Source organism: Kwoniella shivajii, chromosome 6 (assembly GCF_035658355.1).
Source record: "Kwoniella shivajii chromosome 6, complete sequence".
Taxonomy (NCBI): domain Eukaryota; kingdom Fungi; phylum Basidiomycota; class Tremellomycetes; order Tremellales; family Cryptococcaceae; genus Kwoniella; species Kwoniella shivajii.
The window spans coordinates 594,176-619,908 of record NC_085913.1 but is presented as its reverse complement, the minus strand read 5'-3'; the positions used below and the strand labels follow the sequence as shown (position 1 = coordinate 619,908).

The 25,733-nt window shown below is 41.6% G+C and overlaps 11 protein-coding genes across 11 annotated transcripts; 5 read left to right on the top strand and 6 right to left on the bottom strand.

The window, feature by feature from the left end:
* Nucleotides 1-10: 10 nt before the first annotated feature.
* Nucleotides 11-1,883, bottom strand: IL334_004712 (uncharacterized protein; the record flags this gene model as incomplete). The annotated part of the gene is made up of 8 exons (XM_062936429.1): nt 11-390; nt 460-827; nt 904-1,022; nt 1,083-1,191; nt 1,265-1,363; nt 1,443-1,559; nt 1,636-1,683; nt 1,777-1,883. The coding sequence occupies 8 exons, from the start codon at nt 1,881-1,883 to the stop codon at nt 11-13; spliced, it is 1,347 nt and encodes a 448-aa protein (XP_062792480.1).
* Nucleotides 1,884-2,873: 990 nt separating this feature from the next.
* IL334_004711 (uncharacterized protein) lies at nt 2,874-3,735 on the bottom strand (the record flags this gene model as incomplete). Its single annotated transcript, XM_062936428.1, has 2 exons — nt 2,874-3,140; nt 3,247-3,735. 2 exons carry the CDS (start codon nt 3,733-3,735, stop codon nt 2,874-2,876), a joined length of 756 nt encoding a protein of 251 aa, XP_062792479.1.
* A 489-nt stretch (nt 3,736-4,224) lies between these two features.
* Nucleotides 4,225-5,363, top strand: IL334_004710 (uncharacterized protein; the record flags this gene model as incomplete). Its single annotated transcript, XM_062936427.1, has 3 exons — nt 4,225-4,861; nt 4,916-5,043; nt 5,193-5,363. 3 exons carry the CDS (start codon nt 4,225-4,227, stop codon nt 5,361-5,363), a joined length of 936 nt encoding a protein of 311 aa, XP_062792478.1.
* Nucleotides 5,364-5,630: 267 nt separating this feature from the next.
* Nucleotides 5,631-6,589, bottom strand: IL334_004709 (uncharacterized protein; the record flags this gene model as incomplete). Its single annotated transcript, XM_062936426.1, has 2 exons — nt 5,631-5,795; nt 5,939-6,589. The coding sequence occupies 2 exons, from the start codon at nt 6,587-6,589 to the stop codon at nt 5,631-5,633; spliced, it is 816 nt and encodes a 271-aa protein (XP_062792477.1).
* Nucleotides 6,590-9,004: 2,415 nt separating this feature from the next.
* On the top strand, nt 9,005-10,795 carry IL334_004708 (uncharacterized protein; the record flags this gene model as incomplete). The annotated part of the gene is made up of 8 exons (XM_062936425.1): nt 9,005-9,113; nt 9,178-9,333; nt 9,396-9,617; nt 9,672-10,146; nt 10,235-10,307; nt 10,397-10,493; nt 10,552-10,642; nt 10,711-10,795. The coding sequence occupies 8 exons, from the start codon at nt 9,005-9,007 to the stop codon at nt 10,793-10,795; spliced, it is 1,308 nt and encodes a 435-aa protein (XP_062792476.1).
* A 1,966-nt stretch (nt 10,796-12,761) lies between these two features.
* IL334_004707 (phosphatidylglycerol/phosphatidylinositol transfer protein) lies at nt 12,762-13,988 on the bottom strand (the record flags this gene model as incomplete). Its single annotated transcript, XM_062936424.1, has 7 exons — nt 12,762-12,788; nt 12,868-12,944; nt 13,049-13,140; nt 13,260-13,339; nt 13,409-13,502; nt 13,645-13,663; nt 13,814-13,988. 7 exons carry the CDS (start codon nt 13,986-13,988, stop codon nt 12,762-12,764), a joined length of 564 nt encoding a protein of 187 aa, XP_062792475.1.
* Nucleotides 13,989-14,442: 454 nt separating this feature from the next.
* Nucleotides 14,443-15,407, bottom strand: IL334_004706 (uncharacterized protein; the record flags this gene model as incomplete). Its single annotated transcript, XM_062936423.1, has 2 exons — nt 14,443-14,625; nt 14,694-15,407. The coding sequence occupies 2 exons, from the start codon at nt 15,405-15,407 to the stop codon at nt 14,443-14,445; spliced, it is 897 nt and encodes a 298-aa protein (XP_062792474.1).
* A 1,038-nt stretch (nt 15,408-16,445) lies between these two features.
* Nucleotides 16,446-18,423, top strand: IL334_004705 (uncharacterized protein; the record flags this gene model as incomplete). Its single annotated transcript, XM_062936422.1, has 9 exons — nt 16,446-16,544; nt 16,613-16,683; nt 16,751-17,051; nt 17,113-17,201; nt 17,267-17,321; nt 17,393-17,469; nt 17,540-17,550; nt 17,637-18,016; nt 18,139-18,423. 9 exons carry the CDS (start codon nt 16,446-16,448, stop codon nt 18,421-18,423), a joined length of 1,368 nt encoding a protein of 455 aa, XP_062792473.1.
* A 472-nt stretch (nt 18,424-18,895) lies between these two features.
* Nucleotides 18,896-19,791, bottom strand: IL334_004704 (uncharacterized protein; the record flags this gene model as incomplete). Its single annotated transcript, XM_062936421.1, has 3 exons — nt 18,896-19,423; nt 19,487-19,657; nt 19,747-19,791. 3 exons carry the CDS (start codon nt 19,789-19,791, stop codon nt 18,896-18,898), a joined length of 744 nt encoding a protein of 247 aa, XP_062792472.1.
* Nucleotides 19,792-20,451: 660 nt separating this feature from the next.
* Nucleotides 20,452-21,722, top strand: IL334_004703 (hydroxyacylglutathione hydrolase; the record flags this gene model as incomplete). The annotated part of the gene is made up of 7 exons (XM_062936420.1): nt 20,452-20,646; nt 20,821-20,933; nt 21,001-21,087; nt 21,147-21,187; nt 21,264-21,405; nt 21,477-21,581; nt 21,653-21,722. 7 exons carry the CDS (start codon nt 20,452-20,454, stop codon nt 21,720-21,722), a joined length of 753 nt encoding a protein of 250 aa, XP_062792471.1.
* A 427-nt stretch (nt 21,723-22,149) lies between these two features.
* On the top strand, nt 22,150-25,407 carry IL334_004702 (uncharacterized protein; the record flags this gene model as incomplete). The annotated part of the gene is made up of 16 exons (XM_062936419.1): nt 22,150-22,308; nt 22,397-22,508; nt 22,611-22,740; nt 22,833-22,954; nt 23,024-23,120; nt 23,182-23,221; nt 23,295-23,316; nt 23,387-23,460; nt 23,528-24,121; nt 24,211-24,415; nt 24,479-24,509; nt 24,575-24,649; nt 24,696-24,767; nt 24,824-24,974; nt 25,042-25,255; nt 25,337-25,407. 16 exons carry the CDS (start codon nt 22,150-22,152, stop codon nt 25,405-25,407), a joined length of 2,169 nt encoding a protein of 722 aa, XP_062792470.1.
* Nucleotides 25,408-25,733: the final 326 nt, after the last annotated feature.

The following is a 25,733-nucleotide window of genomic DNA, read 5'->3' as shown; positions in this document are numbered from 1 at the left end:
AAGATGAGAATTACTTTGATTCGGTCATGTCGATACCTGAATCAGAGATGTTACCATTCTCAAATACAGCAACCTTTTGAGCTACACCTCTGGCGTTCTTGTAGAAGGCGACATCTTGATCTTGGTCGATGTAGATACATTGTCGGTATGATTTCCAACAGGCTACCAACAAGTTATCGTTGTTGGATTGGTAGTGAGGACCTAAAAATTTCTTGAGAGCCTCTGTAGCTTCCCATGCGTGGTAATGAGGCATCTTGGATGAGATGTGATGAGCAACGTGAGTTTCACAGATACCGTGGAGGATGTAAGGACCAACGAATCCGAAGAAAGGTCGATCAATGGTAGTCAAAGCTCCTCGAGGGAAAGTCCATTCGTTGGCAGAGTAGTGAGCTATTTGGGAATGAGATCAGCATACTTGTCATACTCAACATCTCGTGAAATATTGATTTCTAAACTTACGGACAGCAGGGTCAGTGTGTTGCAAGTAAGTGATCATGACGAGCCAGTTGTGAACCCAAAGGTAAGGGATACCGTAGACAACGAACATTTCTCGGAAACTTCGGGTGTAAGACCAGTAACCAAGGGCAGCAAGAACGATAACAAGACCGATGTCAGACCAAATAACTTGTCCAGCGTGACTAGCCTTGAAGATAATTGATCGAGGGTCAAAGTGGTTAGTCCATTTAGGGTAGTGTCGTTGACCAGCAGCGTTAACAGCGAGGTATGCTTGCCATCCAAAGAGTTGTCGGATGAAGAGGTTGTAGAGGGTAACAAGGGGTGCGTCTTCGAGAAGCTCGGCAAGTTCACTTTGTCGTTCTTCAGAAACGCTGAAAGAGAGGCATTGTTAGGAATGATTGTCCTTACCGCGTAGAATAAAGATGTGGGGAATAGGATGTTACTCACTTGATACCATGGATTTCAGCTTCTTCTTTCATTTCACCAACTTTTCGGTCTGACCTGTTGGCGGGTACGAAGACTTCATCCCGAGTCAAGTGACCAGTGGCAGCATGGTGTCGACCGTGCTGAAGCAAGACTGATCAGCTCATGTAATCATGGAGGGAATGTGGACAATGAGAACTCACGGAGATTCTCCAAGAGTGGTAAGGGACCAAGAGGGCAGAGTGCAAGACCCAACCGACGGTGTTGTTGATGGTTTTGGAAGAGGAATAAGCTTGGTGACCTGCCTCGTGACTGAAATCGTAAAGAACAATGAATCAGTCACTGGTCATTGTCGAATGTGTCGAATGTTGAAATGATAACTCACGCAATGATCCAGAGACCAGTACCGAAGAAACCCGCCCAGACGGAGTATGCAGTCCAAAGGGCGGCTCTAGCTGCGTAATACGCAACAGTGCCGAGGTTGCTACATTCATGGACAGAATATCGTCAGCAACTTGTGCTAAAGTTTATTCGAAACTGATCACACGAGAGAGGGTACTCACAATCTGGCAAGGAAAGAATCAATGTGATAAGCTCCGTAGACGAGAGCACCAATAGCGATAACGTCTTGAACTACATAGAGGGAAGATCGGACAGCTGATCGGTGGAAACAATGAGCGCTATGAGGTTCCATAAAGCGTCAGTGAACTTATCCCTTGAGGCTGAACACTGAATGAATTGAATAAGGAGACTTACGGAATGGCATCAAGTAATTGCTTGACAGTAAAGTTGGGTACAACGAATCTAATCAAATCAATTCAACATATGATCAGCGACAAGACTCGGTGAGTGGAGCGGCGATATTGTACGTTTGTCCCATTGAAAAGGTCAACTCACTTTTGACCTTCAGTCAATTCGGCGTCCTCAGCTTCTTTGAGCAATTGGTCTTTCTCGACCTGTCCAGCAGGAGGAGAGGGTATTCTTTGTCTGAGTGTTGAAGCCATGATGGTGATCTTTCTTCAGGTGAAAGCGTAGTATGAAGAATGAAGGATTCGATGGAGCGGCAAAGACTGAGATTTGCTTTTTGGAATGTTCTTGTATATACCCTTGTCTATGTACTTTGGTCAGAAGGTACCAAAGTAAAAAGGAGTATGTAAAGGGTGGTTGATTTGGGTAGGGTCAGAGTAAGGAGGATGGAAAGATAGGATGAAGAAAAGAGAGTAATTGAGTTATATATAAAGGTGTTCTCTCTCTGTCTCTGACTACTCTTTTGAAAGCCTATCTGTCAGTCGATCAATCGCGAATCCGATTGGATATCAGATTATAATTCACTTTGTATGGTGAGTTATTTTTTTGGATCCTAGCTCAAACCCACCCCACAAGAAAATTCAACCGAAGACTTAGTACGAGTATGGTGTGTATGGTGGGCAATTCCCGTTTCTTTTTTTTTTCCTCTCTGATTTTATCACACTCTACTTTATTACCCTGAATTTGACACCTCATCACCCCTTTGGATTTTGGAATGGGGCAAAATGGGAGGGAAGTCGATCGCCACGGTAGAGAAGAAAGTCTTGAGCTGAAATGAGTTTTGTCTTGGCTTTCCCACTGATCATCCACGCACCTCCACCAACTCAAGGATTCCCGAACACTTCCGACTGGATACACGTCGCGTCATGGACTGTGATATGTTCACTGACTGTCTTATGCAAAGACACCGTGGCACTCGTTGTGTTTGTAATGAATGAGAGCATACATACATGCTCGATACAAGAGTCTTGTACGCACAAGTCTCTGGCGATCATGCCGCTGTTTTATCTGGCTTTTTTCAATAAGCCCTCATTCATGCCAAGCACTCCTACGAATTGGATGAGCTTTGTGCCTTGATGAGTCACCAGCAAAGCACGGCAATGAAGTTCACAACAATACAGCTGATCGGATCATAGCTTATCCTTCTGAAAGAAAGGACGTTGTATCGTTATATCTCAATGCGCGACCTATTCCTTTTTCATTTCAATCTTCTCTTTCCCACCCATTATCGCTTTCCAGCTTTCTTCCAATTTCTCAGCTAGTCGTATATCCTTTGCCGTGATTCCAGGTCTCATCTTTATGGCGTCTTTAGTTGATTTTGGATATGGTGGTAGAGGTGTATGTGTATGTGTTGATATCTCTACTATATATCCATTCACTTCTTTTGACGATACTAACGAGGGTGAAGAAGGTGTATAATCGGTTGAAGGTATTATGAGTATCGTTGGATGATGCTATTCCCACCGCCAGCGCATTCAGCTCTTCACCCTTTCTCGAATCATGAATTTATACAATGCAAGATGAGCGGATCCTAAAGGATGGAGATATAGATTCACTCACGTCTTCAGTGTCTATGATTTCACCTGATTTCTGTACGAAATTCATCGTATCTTTCCATCCATCTTTTCCTTCTCCCATCGAAAAAGCTCTAACAAGTCTACGATCTTGTAGATCCCCTCCTTCCTTCTCATCTGCCGAAGAAGATACCTCATCTATGGTAGATAGAGGATTGATGAGTCGCTCTTGTGCTACTATAGAATCCAGTCGCCATCCTGCTATATGTAACGGCGCAAATTGAGAAAGGAATGTGTGAGGTTGAACAAGTCGATACGGTGATGGATGTCTTGGTGGGTTGGCGGAAGAGTCGGAGAACGTGGTGGAGGAGGTAGAGAATACCCTTTGTTTTGCTGAGAAGCTGGAAGCAGTCAAAAAGGAGCAGGGATGTGACGCTTGTTGAACGTTCAACAGGGATTTGAAAGGATCGCAAGGTACTTTTGCTTGGAATTTCAGTTGTACACAGCGGCGTATTCGTGTGCTCAATACTGACATGGTAGCTGTTGCTATGCTATGGAAGACAGACGCCGAGATCCATTCTACTTCTGTACGAAATTGATGACTAGCGTAGTACGAAGATCACAACTTTTTTGGGCCGCGGTGCCCCATGTCACCATTCCGCTCGCTCGGATATTTGATTGATCCGGGTCGTCCAGGCCATTTTGTGTTTAAGGATAATAACCATCGAAAAACGCTTTGATCAACTACACCAAAATACTTTTGTTGAATTAGGGGGAAGTTGTTTCGTCTTACGAGGTCATTGCCCTCTTGTGTTTTGTAGATGCGATCTGACTAAGATGGTGGATCAAGAAGTTGAAGCATCACTATGTATGAGTTCATGTCACTGTTAATCAACTCTCCCACTTTCCATTTTGATTTCCATGTCCATTTCTATCCCCAATTCCACCATCTTGTTCTAATTACCTTGCTGAACCAAACATATTGCCAGATTGATTCCTGCGGCTGAAACGAAAACGAGGTAAAATGTCTTCTCTGACTTTGTCTACAATCCAATCATTACTCCAAGATAAACGTATCGTTCTTCGAATCACAGACGAAAGTTCCGTTACACCCTTGTCATCCAAAGGCTTCACAGCTTCCTCGAATCAATTTTCTCCTGTCCCCAGTGGTCGGATCTGGAAAAGGGATTATCACCGTCTACGTAGAGATCAAAGATGGCTCAAGGAGAAAAATGAGGTCGAAGGGCTTATTGATCATATCACGGGTGGATGGGTAGACCAGACCAGACCCAATCCCGCACCTGAACATGTACATGGACATGAACAAGAACAAGATCGTGATCTTGTGAAAGCGATGACTAGGATGGGCATTCAAGAAGGACACAATGATCTCGTAGATGCCATGCAAAACATGGGCATTAGTAAGAATCACGATAAGGAGAAAGTAAATGGAGTCATGGATGGAAAAGAAAATGACGATGCGGGTGAGGGTAGGGGTAGCCAAGGGATAGCCAATGATAAAGCTAGTAAATGGATATCTACTTCAACTGATATAGATTGGATAATCTGGGAATTAGTTAGAAGATTGATCATTCTCAAAAAGGATAAAGTAAACGTCACGATCATTAGAAGAAATAGGAAGTTTTCACGAAGATATAAAGGTAATAGAGATCTTCTTATTGATCCAATTCCTCTATTAAACATGTTCAAATAAGTGAATAAAAGGGATAATCTCGTTAAATGTCAAAACGCTCCCAATTTTTTTAATTCATCTTCCGAGCTTTTGTATTACGGTAGAATATTCAATAAGGATATCATCGAAACCACAGAATGGACTGCTGAAGTAAGTTGGAATTTATCAGACTTCCTTTCCGTGTTGATCAAAGGTCAATACGCAGATGCAATCTCCCGCCATCAGAAACCGCCGCGGACTATCTTGCAGCACTCGAGGATAAACAAGCTGACCTTTATATCTTTCCACCAATTGATCAGTCAACAGGCTTTGGTTTACCTGAACACTATTACATACCTAAATCAAAATGGGTAAATGGTCAAAGTTTGTTAGACAGGTTAGTATGGAATCCAAGAATCGATGTCGGTTTCTATGAAGCTAGAAAAAAGATGAATCAAAGGAAAGAACAGATACAGAGATCTAGACAATAACAACTCCGTAGGAACAGATCCTTCCAACATGATTCAATAAAATGAGGTATGCATATAGGACACATATATTTGTCTTCATGTAGGTATCACTGCGGTACGCTCGTCAGAGATAGACAATCTACTTCCGAAGACCGAAGACGCAGATCAGGGATACGCACATATGAGCATTTGCCAAGAGCTGCGTGAGCTCGAAGCTTGGGAGAATGACATGACTGGACATACATGATTACACAGAAAAAAGAACTCGCTTCAATACCAAACTTGATTTCATCGCCTAGAATTCTCAAGTTGTATTCGCCTTCGTTCCATCTTAAACTTGGCTTCTGAGGAAGAATCGTTTGTATCCCAAACTAAACGATCGAACCATGGATTTCTGTAGTTCCAGTATTTCCTAGGTATGTAACAATAATCTGGCAGCTGGAATCCGGTATCCTGAATAGAAACAAGAGGTAACATAGGTTAACATCTGTTTTAATTCTCAATGATTGATGGAGTCACTATGAACATAACGATGTCTAAATACATTATTCCTTTTCTATTTTTGCATCTATCTTCAAGAAAACAATGAAACTCACCCATTTTGTCCATACGGTACTTTCTATTATATTCTTATCGAATATCCTACCATAAAACAATATTTCACTTGAAGCTCTAACGAAATTCGATGCGACGTCATATACCGTCTGAAATGGATAATGATTATGCTCGATAACTTTGTCTTCGATATGAGGTGAGGGATCCACATGTATTGGTTTTAATCCTTTATAATTCCTCGAGATATGTTCACATTTTTGAATTAAATGAGTTTCTACTTTATCTCTTCTTAATTTTACCAATCTTCTAACAATCTCCCATATCAACCATTGAAAATCGGATGAAGTAGAGATCCACAAGGATGAAGAAGATAAGGATGAATTTCCACCTATAGCATGATTTTTGTTTTTATGACTCCATCCACCCGTAACATGGTTCGTCATACTATCAATGATAACATCGTCGCTTTTCCATGTTCTATTATACCGTAGATACTGATATTTGGATTTCCATTCTTTGTTACTTGGACAAGGATGAAATTTTGGTGCAGATGCGATGAATCCTCTATTGGTTAAACGTGTTATCGAACTTTCATCTGTTAATCTACCAACGCAATCTCCTTCATCTATCCTTTCCTCTACTTCATCACCATCAAATTGGATCAATGAAAAGCTGGAGTCAGAGTGGTACATTGCGCATATTGCTGCTTTGATCTAATCTAATTTGAGCGTCAAGTTTGTGGTACTGTGATGTCAAGATGCAATGTCAAACATGTTTGTTTATTTGTTGTCAATTTCCGGTAGTTTCCTTCGGATCTTACCGACATTACAACTGATCGTCAGAACTGTATTTGATTCATCCTTCATACATGAGCGAACATTTGCATTCATGGACAGAGAGCATCAACGATCTATCATGTCAAGGTATGACGAGACATTTAAAGCCCCATCCATCCGTCACTCTCTGCCTGCTTTCGAACAGGGACAACGGAGACGTGTACCTTCAAAATGATATTGAAACAAAAGCACAGACCGGTCGTTTCATCAAAACAAAAGAGAGAAGGGTAAAAGTGTTCTTTCGAAATGAACAACAATAATGAAATAACAACGCTTGTACTGGTAAAGTATAAAACCTCTCTTTGGTATTCAGATAAAAAGGCCAATACTCAAGCTTGGGAATCGACAATGAGCCGAATAAAAGAGTAGCTTTATTCATCTTTCACTGTCAAAACACGACTTTCTTTCATCCCTATGTTCCTTGTCGATCGCCCAAATTGAACAACCTCATCGTTTTGCTGTATAAGAAGAACGAAAAGATGTGTCAAATTTCTTGGGGTATTGTCCTTCGCGAGATTTAAGTAAAGTGATTGATGTTGGTACGGATCGCACAGGACAAAGATATTGTCAAGAGAAGAAGAAGAACAAAGAGGGCGTGATTCAACTCATACTTCTTTATTATAACACAACAAGGTATGCTAGCTTCGATCAATCAGAACACAAAGTGGGGGAGATTAACGATGGTGTAATGATGAGAAAAGGAAAGTAACAGGTCCGAACAAAAAACAAAAAGTCGTGTTTTCCCAATTTCCTATTCTTTATGAGGTAAACTAATGTCATACCCTCTTACTTGATCTACTGAAAGCACAACAAGTCAAGGTCTAGACCCTTATCTCATCGGTATACACACGACACAACTTCATTATTGACCTGGCTCGATATGGTTCTCATTGTTATAGCTTATAGCTATACCTCTTTTGGCAAGTCGGGGTTAATGACGTGGGTTGAATACTCTGACGGATCTTATTGTTTGTCTTCTACAGTTTCAAAACCTGTGACAACCCTTTATTCAATTTGAATCGGGTCTTCATCATTCTGATCTCGCCAAAATCCTGATATGTTTCCATTATCATGGGGCGGCAACGGAGATTCACAAGCCGCAAAATAAGGGCTTTTATCACACAAGAAACACAGCAATACACACGAACCTAACTCATCTTCTCATCAAGAAAATGGTGCTAACACGACCCTAACGTCAACTAAATCCCCTTGAAAGAGTTTATACCTCTTATATACTACGAACGAACGCATTTAACAACCAATATCTATTTGTTCCCGCACCTACTTTCTCTTCTCTTTCCTTGTTCTCTCATTCACATCCATCGTTATATCAAAGAGATATCATCGATTCCGGTTTCTTCCTTGCTATTTTCCCCAATACGCAATAACAGATAGTATCAATATTTATTGCCACCTTTTGAAGTATTTTAAGTATTTGATCTCTTTGTAGCTTGTTTCTTTTGCTTTCAGTCAATCAGTTTCAGTGAATCAGTATCGCTAGGATCTCTTTTTTCATCAGTTTTCAACTCGGCTTGTCTCGTCGGATCAGTTTTTAGGTACTTCTCTTCTTTCTTCTTTCTCTTTTCTTTATTGTTCTCATCTCTGTTATCTTTTTTTCAAAGTCTGTATCTGTTCCAACTTCAACTAAAGTTGCTAGTCTGTACCGACAACGGAATTACGACATAACGAACCGAACGAATTTCTTCCCGTCGATCAACACAACATTTCACGAATACAGAGTCATACAGTATCAGATCCATCAATTTCCACTTCACAGGCCAATCAATTGACATCCAATCTACAAGAGCGGAATATTCAAAACCTTCATCCCAAAGTGTTTAGTCACATCATCTACTCCCAACTATCGCAAATCATTCGCGTCGATCAAATCATTGTGAGTCCTCTCCATCCTATCTCTGACTATCATCACGCCATAATTCCACTTATCATCCACATCATCGATCATCACCATCAAAAACAATGTTCCTGATCACCGTTTCGCACGTTTCAATGGGTATTTCTCACATATCCCCAAAGAATCGAATCGAATGGATTACAGTCAACCAGACATTCTAATCCGTTTAGCCGAATAATCATTATCTTTTCCGAACAGCTTTACATTGATTATATATGACTAAACCCAAATATGTTTATCCCCTCTTCTTCCCTCTTATCGTTATTGTCGTTGTCGTTGATGTCTCTCTACAAGTGGCATAAACTAATACTTCTTTGATTGTATCAGAGAGTTCACCGTCCATGTCATCTTGTGTGATGAGCAATACTACACCTTTCTCAACATTCAACGATCGTTCTATCGAATATCAAGACACCTCGTTTAACTCAACTTTATCTGACGACATATTTGACTCTTCGTTCTCATGTGAGTACATTCTAAACGAGAAAAGTTTTTTACTACCAAGCTGATTATACTTTTGCATGAAAAGTCATGAACCCAGACTCAAGTAACATGGATTATTACATTGCCAGTCCAGACGCTCACCAAAGTCCTGATCCCTCAAACACTGAATCTCAAAACACAACATCAAATAACAATCTAGAAGAGATTGAGGTGCAGGATTTGAACATGGGTAACAAAGAGGGTAAGTATTAGGTCTACATCCCAATCAATTTGACTAACATTATTTACCTTTGCAACTAGCAGATACCGATCATAACCAAAATCATCATTTTTCCTTATCTCCACTCACAATGTCTGATCCACATGTAATCTTCTCTCAACCTCAAGCCAATACCGACACATCTGCTGGCTCCTACCAATATCCTCCATATGCAATGACATATGAATCCATATCCGCACTCAATCATAGCCACAGTCACTCGACAGCTATTCACCCGACTTACTATCACCCATATAGGTCAAGTGGTGAGCTTTTGTTGTGCTTGATGAGAGTACGCCGAGCTGACGAGATACTGGTAGCTACGGGTGACTTCTCGAGGAGCCCAAGGTCGCCACCGCGATCACCCGCTCTTTCTTCTTCTCCTCATGGATCCTCATTCTCCAACCGACTATCGTTCGGTATCCCCACCTCTGTCAGTCCAACATTGGTCAGTCCTCACAGCATCGTTGGATCTCAGCTCTCCGACACCAGCCCAAATCATCCATACATGTACCAGCTTCCTTTGACATACGGTACTCCCCTAAATAGTATCACAAACCTAGCCAATGTATCACCAACAGGTCCAGGTTTGTCAATGGTGGCTGGATTCCCATGTCCTATGCCACCACAACAGCTTCAAGCTAGTCCTCCCACTAAAGGCAGACCCATCTCACGTCCAAGACAGCCGAGAGCAAACGCAAGGAAAATCATTAAGCAAGAAGAAGAAGATGATGACGTTAGCGATGTGGAAGAGGAGAACATCGGAAGCGGTCTTGGTCTTTCTGCTGCCGCCAAGTGAGTTTTCTACCACTGTCGTTGCCGCCAGCTTTCGTCTCCTGTGACTCGTCGCGTGTAGTCCTCAGGCTGACAATGTGTTCTGCAGCACGCATGGCGATCGAGTCCTGGTCTCTTCCAAACGAGAGGATATCCGAAGAGCCCGAATTGAGAGCGAGCAGGTGAGCTCGTCGGCGGTGCGCGAAGCTTTTTGCTCGGTGCCGTAGGGGGCCATATCGTTGAATATCCTTGACTGATAGATGTACTATAGCGTCGACGTGACGAACTTCGAGAAGGCTTTCGAAGACTCAAAGAGGCTTTGCCCGATACCAATCAAAGAGCTTCCAAAGTTAGCTTACTAGATCGCTGTGAGTACCGTCAATCTGTTCATCTTTGTAATACAGCTGATCATGATGAATTTCTAAGCTGTCCTTCATATCCAATCAATCGAATCCGCTAACAGATACCTCCTTGGTCAAGTCGATGAGGCAAGCAGAGAGTGTGCTAAACTCCGAGAGTAAGCGTTACAGCTTGAATGGGTAATGAAGTTTAAGATGTAACTGAAGTACTAACGAGTAATGGTAGGATGCTTCACAACGAACTCTCTCTCCGACAAAGAACCGCTTCCAATAGTCCTGGTTCTGGGTCTCAAAGCAATCGACCTCACTGAACCAGAAAGGCAGTATCTCACATGGAGATAACAGATATACATTGTCTGTAAGTCCCCTTTCTGTCAAACGAGAAGACTTCGAAGCCGACCCAATATTCTACTACCAGATAGACCAATATCCCTCCCATACTTCTGCCTGGAAGTCATCATAATGATCAAATACCACACGACGTGTAAACATCCCTCGATTCCGGTTTTATCTATTCTTCTTCTTGGCTGGTTTCCGCCAAATCCTGTAATCCAATTCCCCCCGACACACGTTGTACATATCCAACTCACGATACCACTCTGCGCTTCAGCGTATCGAATGGACGAGCCGATGTATACTGTACACAGACTTCAAGTAACGATCGCTGTCGATTCTGTAACGAGTATAACGATTTCTACGACGATACACAATCTTTCTTACGACTCATACGGCCTTGTTTCCATCATTGCTATGCTTGATCTTTCTTTTTTCTTGGCTACGAGATTCGTTTTAACCTTTCTCATTTCTTGATATTTTCTAGCTTGACGCGTTCCTCATTCATCCTTTGTGTGAAACACTTCTGGCATGTAGTTATTTCTGGCCAGCCCTCGCTTCTTTCCTAAATCAAACATCACTATTCCTCAACTAGGCGATGTCCAACTTGTTCAAATCTCCACCCTCTTTTGTTTATCACGGTTATTCTGTAGAAGTTCATCAAGCAAAGATAGCATTCTACAGGCTAGAATACGTTGCTTTTCCTTTTTACGGAAATTGGATCTTTGACTTTGATTTTCGGATTTTCGTTAGAAATTTATCAAAGTAGCCTTGATGGTTGCTCCCTCTCTCATCATTCCTGATGAAGGGTATTGGACTTTGATAAACCTTTGCAACGATTTCCTTCTACTTGTAATGCTTCTCGATGTAGCTAGATTCACTTTTCTTTTCCTTTTCTGTTTTTCTCGCTCCTGGTTTCCGTCGTATTCTCTCTTGCTAGTTTGAATCTTCCTTTTTTATTCTTTTCCCATTTGATTCGTTTATATTTCTTTTCCTTTCTCGCATTCACCTGTTTTTACAATCCGGAATCACTTTATTACTATACACCACTTCGAACAATTGCTCGAATCTCTACTTGGGACTCGGTAGTCTATTGACTTTCTTCAACCAGCAACCAAATGGATGATGGACCGAATTTCCCCTTGTTTCTCATCCCCACAATCGGTAGTCTGGTACTTTCTTCAACCTAAATCTAAGGTGTATGGACCGATTTTCTCTCGATCAAACTTCAAAATATCAGTAAATCCGCCAAGTGCGATTTAACTTTTCGGTAGTCTAGATGATTGCTTCTCATCTTTCGATGAGATTGGACCAAAATTGATCGGAAGTAGTTTGAGTATTTGGATACATATCGGTAGCTTGATGTCGCTTCTTCTTTCCGGTAAAGAGGATGCACCGATAAATCAATACAGATCGAGGTGAATCAAGGGATGGAGACTAGATGTTTGGATGGACTGGTCTCAACGTGGTAGAGTGGTAATTGTATTTCTGTAAAATTGGACGACTTGATTGACTTATACGATATACACGATAGTTATGATCTTTTACGACTCTGATATGAATTACGAGAAGGGGGAGTTTACGATACTATATGCCTTTAACGCTTGATGAATTATTATGACTGTAATGAATAAAGGAGATTTACGATACCTGCATCTGATCCACTCAAAAGCAAAGTGAGATTAAAGGCGCTACACGAATATCAGTCTATGCGCTTGTCTGAGGTAATCATTTGCCAGTCCTTCGATGCATGCTTTACGATAATTTAATTAATTACAATCACGATCAAACTAAAGAGAGTAGAGGAGAATTACATATCGTCGTCCGCTGAAATCTCATTTCTTCTTTCTAACCTTCTACCATGTTTCACTTATTCCAAAAGTCTACCTCTTCATATCAACACAGTAAGGAATACTGTCTTTAAGCCTTCCGAAAGGAAATTACTTAATTGACTCCACCAGGTCTCTTCATCTAATCAAAGGGCGCGATCAGCATTTCGATAACACAGGCGCCACAACCGTCACAAGAGAAGCTGAAGTACTACACTCACGAAATCAACGAAGAGATCAAGACAAACCATATCTTCATCTTCATCTGTATAACCTCTAACTTGAACTGAAAATTTGGCTATGTCATGAAAGAAAAAAAGGAAACAAATTAGCATTTCTTTGCATTTCAGAATATCAAAGCGTAACAATGTAAAGTGTGGATGACGGTCAATGAGTACATACCCTTTGGAATCTCTTTAGGAAGTTCAACAGTCTGTTTAACTTTGTAAGGGCCAGGAGCGACTGGACATTGGACTGTAGCATTGGCACCTCGACTACACAATGCCATTTTGAATCAGCTGAATTATTCAATGATGCCGAATAAGATAATCACAACTGGAGGGAGGGAGGGATTGCAATTAGGTTGTTTGGGTAAAAAAAAAGAGATATTTACGCTTCTTCACAAACGTCAAATTGCTTTTGTAACAACTTGATCAAACCGAGCTTGACAGTAACATCGGCATATGCGCCTTCCTATTTTCGAAGGAGGCATCGATCAGCTTGTTTATCAATGTGGGATTTGACATGATGTGTAAAGCTTACCTTGATACCCTCAATAACATCTGCTTCTACTTCTACAGTAAGGTTCTTTCCTGGAACAGGAGGATCGGGGGTGACGTGAATTGATTTGATTTGACTGATATGATACAGATCAGCGACGTTTGCAGGCAAATATATTTGCAAGATTGAGCAATAAAGCAAGGAGAGCCAGGGGAGGAGAGAGGAAGATGGTGGATAATCAAGGACTGGTAAGGTATGAAGGTTGAATGATCACTCACACAGCGTCGGTAGCGAGACCTGTTGTTCAATCCAAGCATCACGTGCGATAAGGGTTACCATATGAAATCGACAGCATACACGAAGAATAGCAGAAAAGATGAAGATACACGACTCATCAGCCTCTATCTCACTTCGCTTTCCCGAGAGAGGGTGAGTGGGATGACTCACCACAATCGACATAACTCCAACTATCCATTGTTCTCATTTCCCCATCTTTAGCTGCGACTTTGCCACCACCACCACCAGAGACGAGTTCACCTGCCCATCCAAGGGCATCAGCGGCGAGGTTTGCCGATGCGGCAGTTGCGAGCAAAGGGACGAGAGCGAGAGAAGTGAGACGCATTGTGAGTCGAATGCGATGTGCGATAGATGAGATCAAGAGAAGAAGTGAAGGCTGATGAAAGGAAGAGCGATAACGATGATTGAGCGGGTTTATTTAACAAGTGATTTATGGTGAGTTATGACGGTAATTATCCTGTTCGAGTATATAATAATGTCTTAGTCCGAGGTACAGGGTATTTTAAGGGAAATGTAGAATGACAATCATTACGTAAAGCCCCGGTGGGACCAGCCGGATTTAAAGCAACTTCGCTGACTCTGTGATAACTTTGGACAAAACATGCATCACATCATCTAAACTAGTAGTCTCTTCAGAAAATATAGTGATCACGCTTTATCGACTCTAACGTATCTGTACCCATTGCACACAACTATGAAGAAGGATCAAGATGAGATCGCTTTCATATTGGAGTGTCAGTGGAGGGGCGGTATTACGCGTATGACACAACTCACATATTTCATCCACGACCTGATTTGATCTCATATTTCCTACACTCCATCACTCTTGCTGCGACCTTGAAAGGTGTATAGTATGGCTCTCTACCTCGGTGCTTCCAAGCCAGATTATCCAACCAGGTACTCCTGGGAAGGCAGAACTTCAGAGGTCTGTACATGAAATCGTACAATTCAAATGGGGGTTCCTGTTGAGGAATCAAGTAAGTCTTCCTGAGATTGTCATAAAAACACCGAAAGACCGAGAAGAACTCACATCCTGGGTCCAGGTAAGCTCTTCTTCTATATCTTCGTCAAAAATCCTACGATAGAACAACCTTTCACTCGAAGCTCTGGCAAAATTGATAGCCATATTGAAAGCCTCGTGATCAAGGTTGTTGGTGAAAGGGCGAAGACCGTACAGGAAGGGTAGTGGGTCAAAGAAAATCGATTCATACCCTCCATAATCTGCTGGATAAGACTCATGTCGAGTAATGATACTCATTGTGACCTGTTCCGGATTATCGACCAAATCGTGGAGTCTCCTTGCTATCTCCCAGATGGCCCAATGAAGATCTTCTGTAGTGGAGATGAAGTAAGAAGATCCACCATCACCATTATTGTGTATTCTCCAGCCATTCGAAATGTGGTTCATCATATTGAAAGTCATCCCGCTCGTCACGTTCCCAGTACCGAATCGTATTTTCTCAAATGCGTATATTTCAGTCCAACATTTTTTACAAACGAAACCTCTGAAATCATGATGGTTTGCCTTATAACCATCTTCATCTCTAATTGAACCCGATCGTCTATCATGAAGTCGAATTAGGATCTCTTTTTTCATTAAACGATATTCCAGTTCTTCGATCTTGGAGTTGAAAGTGGGGCGTTCAGGAGAGGTAGAAGGGGCTCGTTCATCTTGCACATCCAGTCTTCCGAATAGCGTTTCTAAGGGTCCCGAGCTACCCTCACAGTCAACAGTGTAACCCATCTTCAGATTGTGGTTTGTCTATATTGAAGACAGCAGGATATAGAATCCTGGTTAACGTCTCCAGTTTCGTCGAAGTTGATCAAGATTTAACAGTTAAGCACAACTATCCTTCTGGGAATATATATATATCGTGTCAAGTGCTTACAACTTCGTGACCGGATGGAAAAGTAGTGGTATACCTCAATATTTGATCCGAGTCGAACATGAAACAGTGACTCGACCCTCCTTGGTGGAAAAAGAGAGCACAGGTGTGGTGGGCTCAAGCTCAAAATGGTCGTTTCCTGATATTTCCGCATAAATAAAAATGGGTAATTCATATGCTACTAGGGTATAAAAGCTGAGCAAATGTGTCGACGGAACTGACCTTCATGACGGCAGATAAAGACTTGATTGAAGTAGAAGGAAGGGGGACGAATTCTGGAACATCCAAAGAGATTTCAGAGGAAATGGCATTTTTCTGAAGAAAACAAAGATGGAAGAAGGAAGCATAATTTGGAGGTCTAAGCGGGTAGATGATAAAACACTAACGATCAGGTCCACTGTTTTGGAGAAGGTCCAGGCACAACGGCCCAGTTTCGGGGTTGTGTACTCCGGTGAACCTGACCACCTTCATTGAAGCGCACCATAGATTATGACAAGATGTGTCACTGCATGCATCAGTATAGGCATACACGCTGAAGACGAACGAGATTGTATCTAAAGACCTATCATAATTCCATCAAATGGGATAATTTCATTATCAATACGCGGAACCAAACAAATCAAACGCGTAAAAACTCCGGCTATGCGAATGCGATGATTTTTACAATTCCTTTTTGAGTACTTCGTGGGAGAAGTGGTTTGCATTCTTCATCGCTTTGACCATTTCATGTATATCGCTATTTGAGATCCACCATCACCCTCATTTATTACATTGTAAGCAAAAGGACAACATTCCTCGTCCAGTAGAGACAGGTGATGAAACCTATAACCTCTCATCCCATCTTTCGACCCATCGTAGCAGTGATCATATTCTTCTTGTCCATACAGATATTGAAAATGCAATGGTTCGGCAAAGGCAAAGACAGATCGAAAGGAGTCGGCGAGTCACCTGCTGCGGATGTATTGAAGCCAAGGATTGCCGTTGCCCATTTTATGGTGAGCACCCTCTATTGCTGGAGCTGTAAATATCCGGCTGTTTTGAACGTGAAGCTGAATGCGTATAGCTGGGCAACACATATCCTTTTACCGAGTCGGATTGGCTAGACACTTTCAACCTCGCTGAGGATACCTCCCTGTAAGCTCTTCTTACAACTCAAAGTGACGTGGAGAAATCTGGCTGATAGCTGATTATCTTGGAATAGAGACGCATTGGCGTTGAATATAGGTCCGGAGGAATGGCAACTCACTCAAGCTTCAACAGCTTATCGTCTCCTCTCAACCTCGTCTCACAAACTGAAACTATTCCTGTCATTGGATTTGATGGTATTACCTAAAGATCCCGAATTGCTCATTACCAAAGTCTTAAAGATCGTAGGAGCAGGAAGAAGTGCTCAGTTCAAATGGGATGGAAGAACTGTTCTGAGTACGTTTGGCGGACATGACTTAGGTGATCAAGGGTGGAAAGAGGTGATACATGGCGTTCAGAAAAGTTTGGGGGATAATGTGAGTCCAAACTGGGTATCTTGTCGGCATTGGTGGCTCAGTCAGGTGCTGCATGGTATAGCTATTTTTCATACCTTCATTCTTCTTACCTCCTGAAGAGATTCTCAAGAAAGATTATGTAGACGGCGCTTTCCATTGGAATAGTGCTTGGTAAGTACCTCTCTTCGATACTAGACGGGTGAAGAATCTTCCCTGAACGAGACTATCGATTAAAGGCCAATGAACAATCACACAATCAACCTGGATTCTGATAAACCGTTTCTTGATCATGTGAGTGAGCAATTTTTGTACATCGCTTGAACGGAAGCGCTAAAACGGGGCCATTTATTCTTGGTATATAGAAGAAACCTTATATGGCAGCTGTATCACCTTTGTTCTTTACACATTATGGTAAAGAAGGGGAATGGGCTTGGAACAAGTGAGTTTGAAATGTTTCGTAATGTATATGACATCTCACGTAAGGATAGTAGATGCTAATTTAATGATAGGAACTGGATATGTAAGCATTAGAGCCTTGATTCACCATCTTTCATTCAAATCTGCTTGATGAGGAAAGGAATTGATATTTCTCCACACAATATCCAGATCGATCCGATGACCTATTGTTGCCCACCCGATTCCTCCAAATCCTTTCTCTCCCTCCTGATCAATCACCAAATTTCATCCAAGTGATCTCATGGAACGATTTTGGCGAATCACATTATATCGGACCTATCACAGGTGCTCAGCCTGGCTCCGAATCATGGACTGCAGATATGCCTCATGATGGATTCAGATGGATGACTAAATATTTCATCGATCAATGGAAACATCAAGCGCACAACGTCGAACATGGAAAGCCAACTAAAGGGAAAGAAGAAGGGAAAGACCAAGGGAAAGGGAGATTGGTAGTTTGGTATAGAACTCAATCTAAGGATATGAATATAGCAGAAGATAATGTTGGTAAACCTGATCATTCAGAATGGGTAAGTTAAGATACTCACCTTCTTCATTCTGACAGCCCTAGCTACAAAATTATCGAGGCTTGAGAATCGCTACACTATGAGATGCGAGTAATTGTTGACTTGACAGGACCACGATTACATAGGCTCAGGATCTACTGAATTTCTTGATAGTCTTACCTGATAACATCTATTCAAAGAAGGATGAGTTCACGCTTCACGTACAAAATGGAAATGGAAAATCTCACGAGCCGATATCACTAAAACTCGGTTCAACCAATCTCATTCCAGTACCATTCCAATTAGGTAATGTAGATTTCCAAGTGATGAAAAATGAACGGGAAGTCATCATTCAAGGAAAAGGGAAAGAGATAAACGCAGGTGGAAGATGGAATTATAATATGTGGACGGGAGTGTTTGATGCTATCTAGAAGAATCGAATAAGGGATACAACGCTTGAACTCCTGAAACAGTGCATTTCGATGTGGTGGGGAAAAAGAAGTTCGACGGGTGATGACGATCTTGTGATTCCCAACAGATCAATGGAATCTACCTATACTGCTTGCTCATGTCTTGACATTATTCAAATGTATGATCTTACATGACGAATAGGTATAATATCGATGTAGCACATGTGGGAATAGTCCCAAGTACAACAAATAAATATAGCGAAAAACGAATGAGACAAACAGGATTACCAATGTATTCAGAACAAACAGTTACAGCCGGAAGTACAATATTCTTTCTTGACCACAATGCAAGGCATTCCCCATTATAGTTGCGATAATGTCCCTCCATTCCTCGAGAGATACAATACGAAATATCACTTCCGTTTCTTTCAGATTTTCAGATTTTCAGATTTTCAGATTTTCAGATTTTCGAATTAAGCCTAAATAATCCATTTCACCTGAATGGGTTTTCCAGATTGCTTGCTGCACTATCTCTTGTCCCTCTCGAACTTGTTGGACTTTCTACTGCATTTGCACCTAAATCACCTAATAAATCTATATCATCCGCTCGATATTTAGTCCATGGATTAGGCATTTTCTTTTCTCTACCATTAGGATTTGAGTTGTAGGCGTAATTATCGTTGGAGAATGAAGGTGGATTATTCATTTGAGGTGTGAATGACGTATATGGACTTGAAGAATAAGTTGAAGATGATGATGGTTGAGGTGAATTGTATTCAGGTTCAAATGGATTTTGATTTACATATCCTGTGTTACTCGATGATTCTCTCATCCCACCCCCTCCCCAACCGCCACCGATCGCAGCACCGTTTACACCCATTAAATGGGGCGGTAAAGGCGGTAATGATTTTGATGCATAACTTTGATTTTTATGTTTTGAAGGAGGCTGGTTTGTATCACCATGTCGATCGTAATTCTGATTATAGGCAGATCGGGAAGGTCGCTGATATGGTCGTTCGTCCTTGAACGAAATACATATGTCAGTACTGAACAATCCAAGAGGCAACAACGAGTCTCTACTCACCTCATCATCATCTATTAATCTACCATAAGTGCCACCACCACCACCGCTACCAGTCAACCCAGCCATTTCCACTTCATTATCCTCATTGCTTTGGTCCGGTAAGTCAACTAGAACAGTCTTCCCTTGTCCTTCCCATTCTACGGTCAGCACATTTTGTAGATGGTTTCGAGCCTACATGTTCAAGGATTCATCGTTAACATGAGGACATACGCAGAATGGTGATGGAAGGGGAAAGAAACAGAAAAAGAGCAGTCACGTACATCTGAAGGGAGCAATGATGTCAGCTTTTTCTTGAATCCCATCATTGTATATACACTATTGCCAAGTCGATTGTGAACTACTGTTGGGTATAGATGGTTGCGATTAGATCCTTAAATATGGAGTCTGATGGTGATGAAAGCTGTGATGAAGTATGAAAGTATATTAGACAAAGGATCGGTTGATCTTGAGTTGGTAATGTTAATGTTCAATCGTGATGGACGAATCCCCCTTTTCCCCTTTTTGAATTGGCACGATATTGCAATAACAACAGAGTGGCGCACTCCGCCTCTATTCCAATGATATCTCAAGATGTGAAACAGAAACGCGAGACACGGGATCACATGTGGCCTGGACTCAGGGAGTTCCTTTATGTGAGGAGGATTAAATAAAGATATTCCATGGGATCGGAATAGGCGCCTACCTCCGCCGTCGCGTGGTTCATCTGAGAAATGAAATGACGTCCTTATGCTGCCATGAAAGTGTATAAGATGAACATGCAAGTATGCTGAAAGACATGGGCGGAGCTCGGCATGATCACTTGATATGTCCTCTCTATAGTTATGTCTTTCATACTTCGAAATATACCAAAATCACGGATCGCTTCTCAAAGATATTTCAGTACAAGTACATCGTACGTTATCTAATATTGAAGTATGATTCGCTTGTTTCGTTGCTGAGCCATTGCGGTTCACGGTAGAACCAAGATGAAGGTAATCCCTATTCAAGCTCGATCCGATAATTGGATGTATCTAGTGATCGATTCATCAAACGAAGCTGCTGTCGTAGATCCTTATGACGCTAATAAGATTTCAAAAGAAGCGAAAGAACAGGGAGTTAAAGTTACTAGTCTGATAACTACTCATCATCATGATGATCATTCTGGTGGAAACTCGAAATTTGTGAGTCCTTATTCGTCCTGAAAGGGAACGCAGGCGATGACGAGGTTGAGCGATAGGAGGCGTGATGCTCTGCCCTGAAAGAGGTTGAATATCATCTCCCGAGAGGGCTCAGAGCAGGTCAGGCGATGATAGAGAATTAGTTACATCGATGACTTTTACTGATGTCTGTTACAGCTCTCCCTTCATCCAGGACTTCAAGCATATGGTGGATCAAAGCAAAGCGCCGGAACTAACGTAGTAGTGAAGGAAGGAGATGCGTTCAAGATTGGACAAGATATCGACGTCAAGTGAGCTAATCGTCTTTCCGAGGCAATCATTCAACCGATAGCTGATGAATGCATTTTTTATCGATAGATGCTTGCACACCCCATGTCATACTCAGGATTCAATCTGTTTCTTCATTGAAGATAAGAAAACTGGAGAAAAGGGTGTGTTCACTGGGTAAGCTTATTGTCTAATGGACGACTCCACGGGACACGATGCTAACACTCGACAATTAGAGATACACTATTCTTAGCTGGATGCGGACGTTTCTTCGAAGGTGAATCATCAGCGTCTTTTTACTTTGTGAACTATTCTAGATCGAAGAAAAAGCTGATTGCTTATGATGGTCACAGGTACACCGGAAGAGATGCATGCTGCTTTGACTAAATTATCAAAATTACCCGAAGATACTCTTGTCTTCAATGGTCATGAATATACGAAAGGAAGTGCTAAATTCGGATTGACTGTTGAACCCGATAACGAACCGTTGAAAGGGTAAGCTTGTCGCATCAATCCTCTCCTCATAGGATGAAATCATGACAGCTTACGCTTGCGCCTTCAAACAGGCTCCTCAAGAAAGCTCAAAGTGATTCTTGTACAACTGGTAAATCGACTATTGGAGATGAATTGAAATGGAATGTATTCATGAGACTTGATAGGCCTGAAGCGAAGTGAGTTAACTCAGGGGGTATGTTCCTACCGGGATTCGAAGATAAAAGCTGACTCTGTTATGTCTTCTTAGAAAAGCAACAGGTGAAACAGATCCAATCAAGATTATGGGTAAATTGAGAGAAATGAAGAATGCTATGTGAATCGGGAGTTTTGCGATTCCGATCCCGAATCCGAATCCGAATCCGTTAAGAGGGAGGATAAGGAAAGCAAGGTTGTAGTTGTAATAGTCAATATGAAGCATGAATTGAGTGTCGCTCAAGCATCTATACGCTCGATCCAGTACTGGTGGTGTATGATTATAGTGGAATATCGTTCGTGACGACTAATGTGATGAACGCAGGATATTACGGCATTTTAGCCGGGTGATCAAATCCGTCGGATCAATGAAACATGGTACGAGACATCCGACGTCAGAATTGCTCGTTGTAACATCTCTCTTTCCATCTGAAGCTTATAGTCAAATCTGTTCCCATTCTCGCCTAGAGCTGAAACGTCAGACGGTCGATAGTTTAAGCTGTTCTGTGAAGCGTTCTTGCATAATCCATATCAAGCAATTTACCCATTTTAATGTCATACAAACCTCCTCAAACTGATTTGACAGGATGGCGACTCAAAGTAGGAGAAGATTCTCATGGACAACAAAAGTGGATATATCTTCATGATCCTAAAGAAAGAGAATCATGGCCTCAAGACGTTACTGAGAAGTACTGGCTAGGCTTAGATACAGTAAGTGGTCTCTAATGAAATCCATGCTCAACAGACGAAGCAGAAATACATATGCTGAAGAAAATTAAATCTTCTTTTTATATCTCAGTGTTCACCTGAATTGTCAACTCCCAATACACCTTTGGAATCAGCTAGAAATGGATTCAAGTTTTACAAGCAATTACAATCTCATGATGGTCATTTCTCAACCGAATATGGAGGTGAGCCGATCATATCATACAATACATCTCATTCCCTTTTAAATGGACATGTACTCTATAAAATCGCTGACGGGAAACCCCCATATTTTGTCGATCTCGTAGGTCCACTCTTTCTTATACCAGGACTAGTGATAGGACTGCACGTATGTGGTCAACAACTTCGTCCAGAACAATCTACAGAGATGAAGAGATACCTTCTGAACAAATTGAGGAAAGAAGGTGGTTGGGGATTGTAAGTGATATCATTATTCCTCACCTCTTACTCACTCCACATTATCAAAATGTTTTTTATGACACATCAGCTTATCTGGTGTATACTTGCAGACATACAGCAGCGCCTCCAACTGTATATGGAACAGTCCTGAACTATGTTGCTCTTCGTATATTAGGTATGGGACCTGATGAAGGACCAATGACACGGATCAGAGGGCTAATACATGAGATGGGTATGTCGGTGTTTAGTATGATGACAAAACGTGGGTGAGAACGGTGCTGATGACGCGATGTTGCAACAGGAGGAGCAACCGGTATACCAAGCTGGGGTAAAGTCTGGTTAAGTGTTTTAGGTGTTTATGAATGGGAAGGAGTGGGTAGTATACCGCCCGAGTTATGGTATGTGTTACGTCTCACTTTCCCATGTTCTCAGATGTCCATTAACTTCTGCTAATTATAGGTTATTACCTGACTGGCTACCATTTGCACCTTGGAGATGGGTAAGTCTGCGATCATGATCCGCTCTCGCTCCTATTACAGGAATCTGCTAATTCTGCGTTCGTTCTTGTTCAGTGGATTCACGTTAGACAGACATGTAAGTACTGAACATTATGGAGAGGTTGTTGGTATCATAAGCTGTATCGCAGCTGATCATGGAATCATAGTCACACCAATGAGTTATCTTTACGGTACTCGATTCGTCGGTCAGTATACTCCATTGATATTTGCGTTGCGTCAAGTGAGTGCTGCAGTAATCTTCCTATCACAACGCAACTAACCAAACTAATTATGTCCTCTCGATTTAGGAACTCTACACACAACCATACGAATCTATCAAATGGTCGGCACAGAGAAGCAACATCAACCCCATCGACATATATTGTCCTCATCATCCAGTATTAGACTTTGCTCATGGAGTTTTAGCATATTACGAGGCCTTACCTAATATACCGATACTCTCATCTTCTCTTCCATTAAGGAAATTAGCTAATAAGCGTGCGTACGACTTATTATCAATGGAAGATGAAAATACAGGATATCAAACTATTGGACCTGTTTCAAAAGTTTTCAACATGGTTTGTAGATATGCAAAAGAAGGACCTGATTCCATCGCTTTCAAATCACACTTATCCAGAGTAGATGACTTTCTGTGGTTGAGCAAAGATGGATTAATGATGATGGGTACAAACGGTTCACAACTTTGGGATTTAAGTTTTATGGCTCAAGCAATGGTCGAGACTGGTTTATCAGAAGATGAAGATAATAAAAAAAGTGTCTTGAGCATGTTGGATTGGTTAGATAAAGCTCAAATGAGAGAAAACCCAAAATGGTTTAAAGAGAATTACAGGCACAGGACTAAAGGCGCTTGGGCTTTCTCAACTCCCGAACAAAGTTACACTGTAAGTCTTATGCGTAGTCACCAACGGATCCTCTCCTTGTGAGCCATGTACACGAAGCGAAGCTGATCTGATTCAACGGTGTGTACCAGGTAAGCGACTGTGTAGCCGAAGGATTAAAAGCAGTCATCGCGATACAATCATTATCGTACGCGCCGAAAACGTTAGGTTTGGATCGAATGAGAGATGCAATAGATACTTTGTTGACTATGCAGAATCCAAGTGGTGGCTTTGCGAGTTATGAACTTATGAGAGGTAGTACCAAAATGGAATATCTCAATGCTGCAGAAGTGTTCGGTAAGTCACAAGGAGGAGAGTGTATCAGTACTGCTTTAGATACTGATAGGTCAATGTCATCAGGAAACATCATGGTTGACTACATGTACCCTGAGTGAGTACTTCTTTGTATCTGTTCATATCGAGGGACCGTTACTGACGATCATTTCGTGATCGAAGATGTACCACCTCGGTTCTCTCAGCCTTGAAACATTTCAGCAGACTTGATCCCACCTACCGACCGGAAGATATTCAGTAAGTGGTCATAGCATCGATGATATTCAAGCTTACAGAATGACAGACGGACAGTCAGTAAGGCCATTGAATACCTTCACGATGTTCAAAGACCTGATGGTTCTTGGTACGGATCTTGGTGAGCTGCTCCGAGTGATTCCGCCTCTTTGTTTCAGTAGCTGACCGCGGATTCAGGGGTATATGTTTCACATACGCTACTATGTTTGCACTCGAATCTCTTGCTATAGCAGGGGAGACTTGCGCGAATTCAGAAAGGGTTAGAAGAGCATGTAAATTCCTAGTGGACAGACAGATGGAAGATGGTGGATGGGGTGAAACGTATATGGTGAGATCCCACTTATCGAAATAATGTTCGAGTAAACTGAATGGTTATTCCTATTCGCTTGTTGAAGTCATGCGTGACCATGGAGTATGCTCAACATGAACAATCTCAAGTGGTTCAGACTGCTTGGTCAATATTGGCATTGATATATGGTCAATATGAAGATAAATCAGTGATTGCGAGGGCTACCAAATTGATCATGAGTAGACAGAAGTCTGATGGAAGATGGGAACAAGAGGATACGGAAGGAATCTTCAATAAGAACTGTGCTATTGACTATCCTGGTAAGTCTCCATAGCGTCCATGTTCGAGATAAGAACCTGGCTGATTTCCTCGTCATTCACTTCACTTTACTGTATTCGAAGCGTTCAAATTCATCTTCTGTATATGGGCTTTGGGCAGAGCGGACAAATATATGAGAGGCGACCGTCATTGATAATTAAAACCCTTCCACTGGGAAACCGCCAAACCGCAAAGAGGAGAGATCAAGTGATTCATGATGAAAAAGAAGTATGTATATGCAAAATATAGTTATAATAATTGATAGAAGAGATCATGTGTTGTTGAAAGTCAGACATCAACGTTCCTCGCTGTGGGTTCAGGCACCAAGAAATTTGGACGGGATTAAAAAACACACTACCGAACTATTCCGATTACTGGGAGGGAATGATTTTGTAATGGTAGATTAGAATTCGTGCCTTATTTCCCGTGACATTCCAAAGTTATAATTTGTAATGGTCATTAGATAACCTATTATTAGTT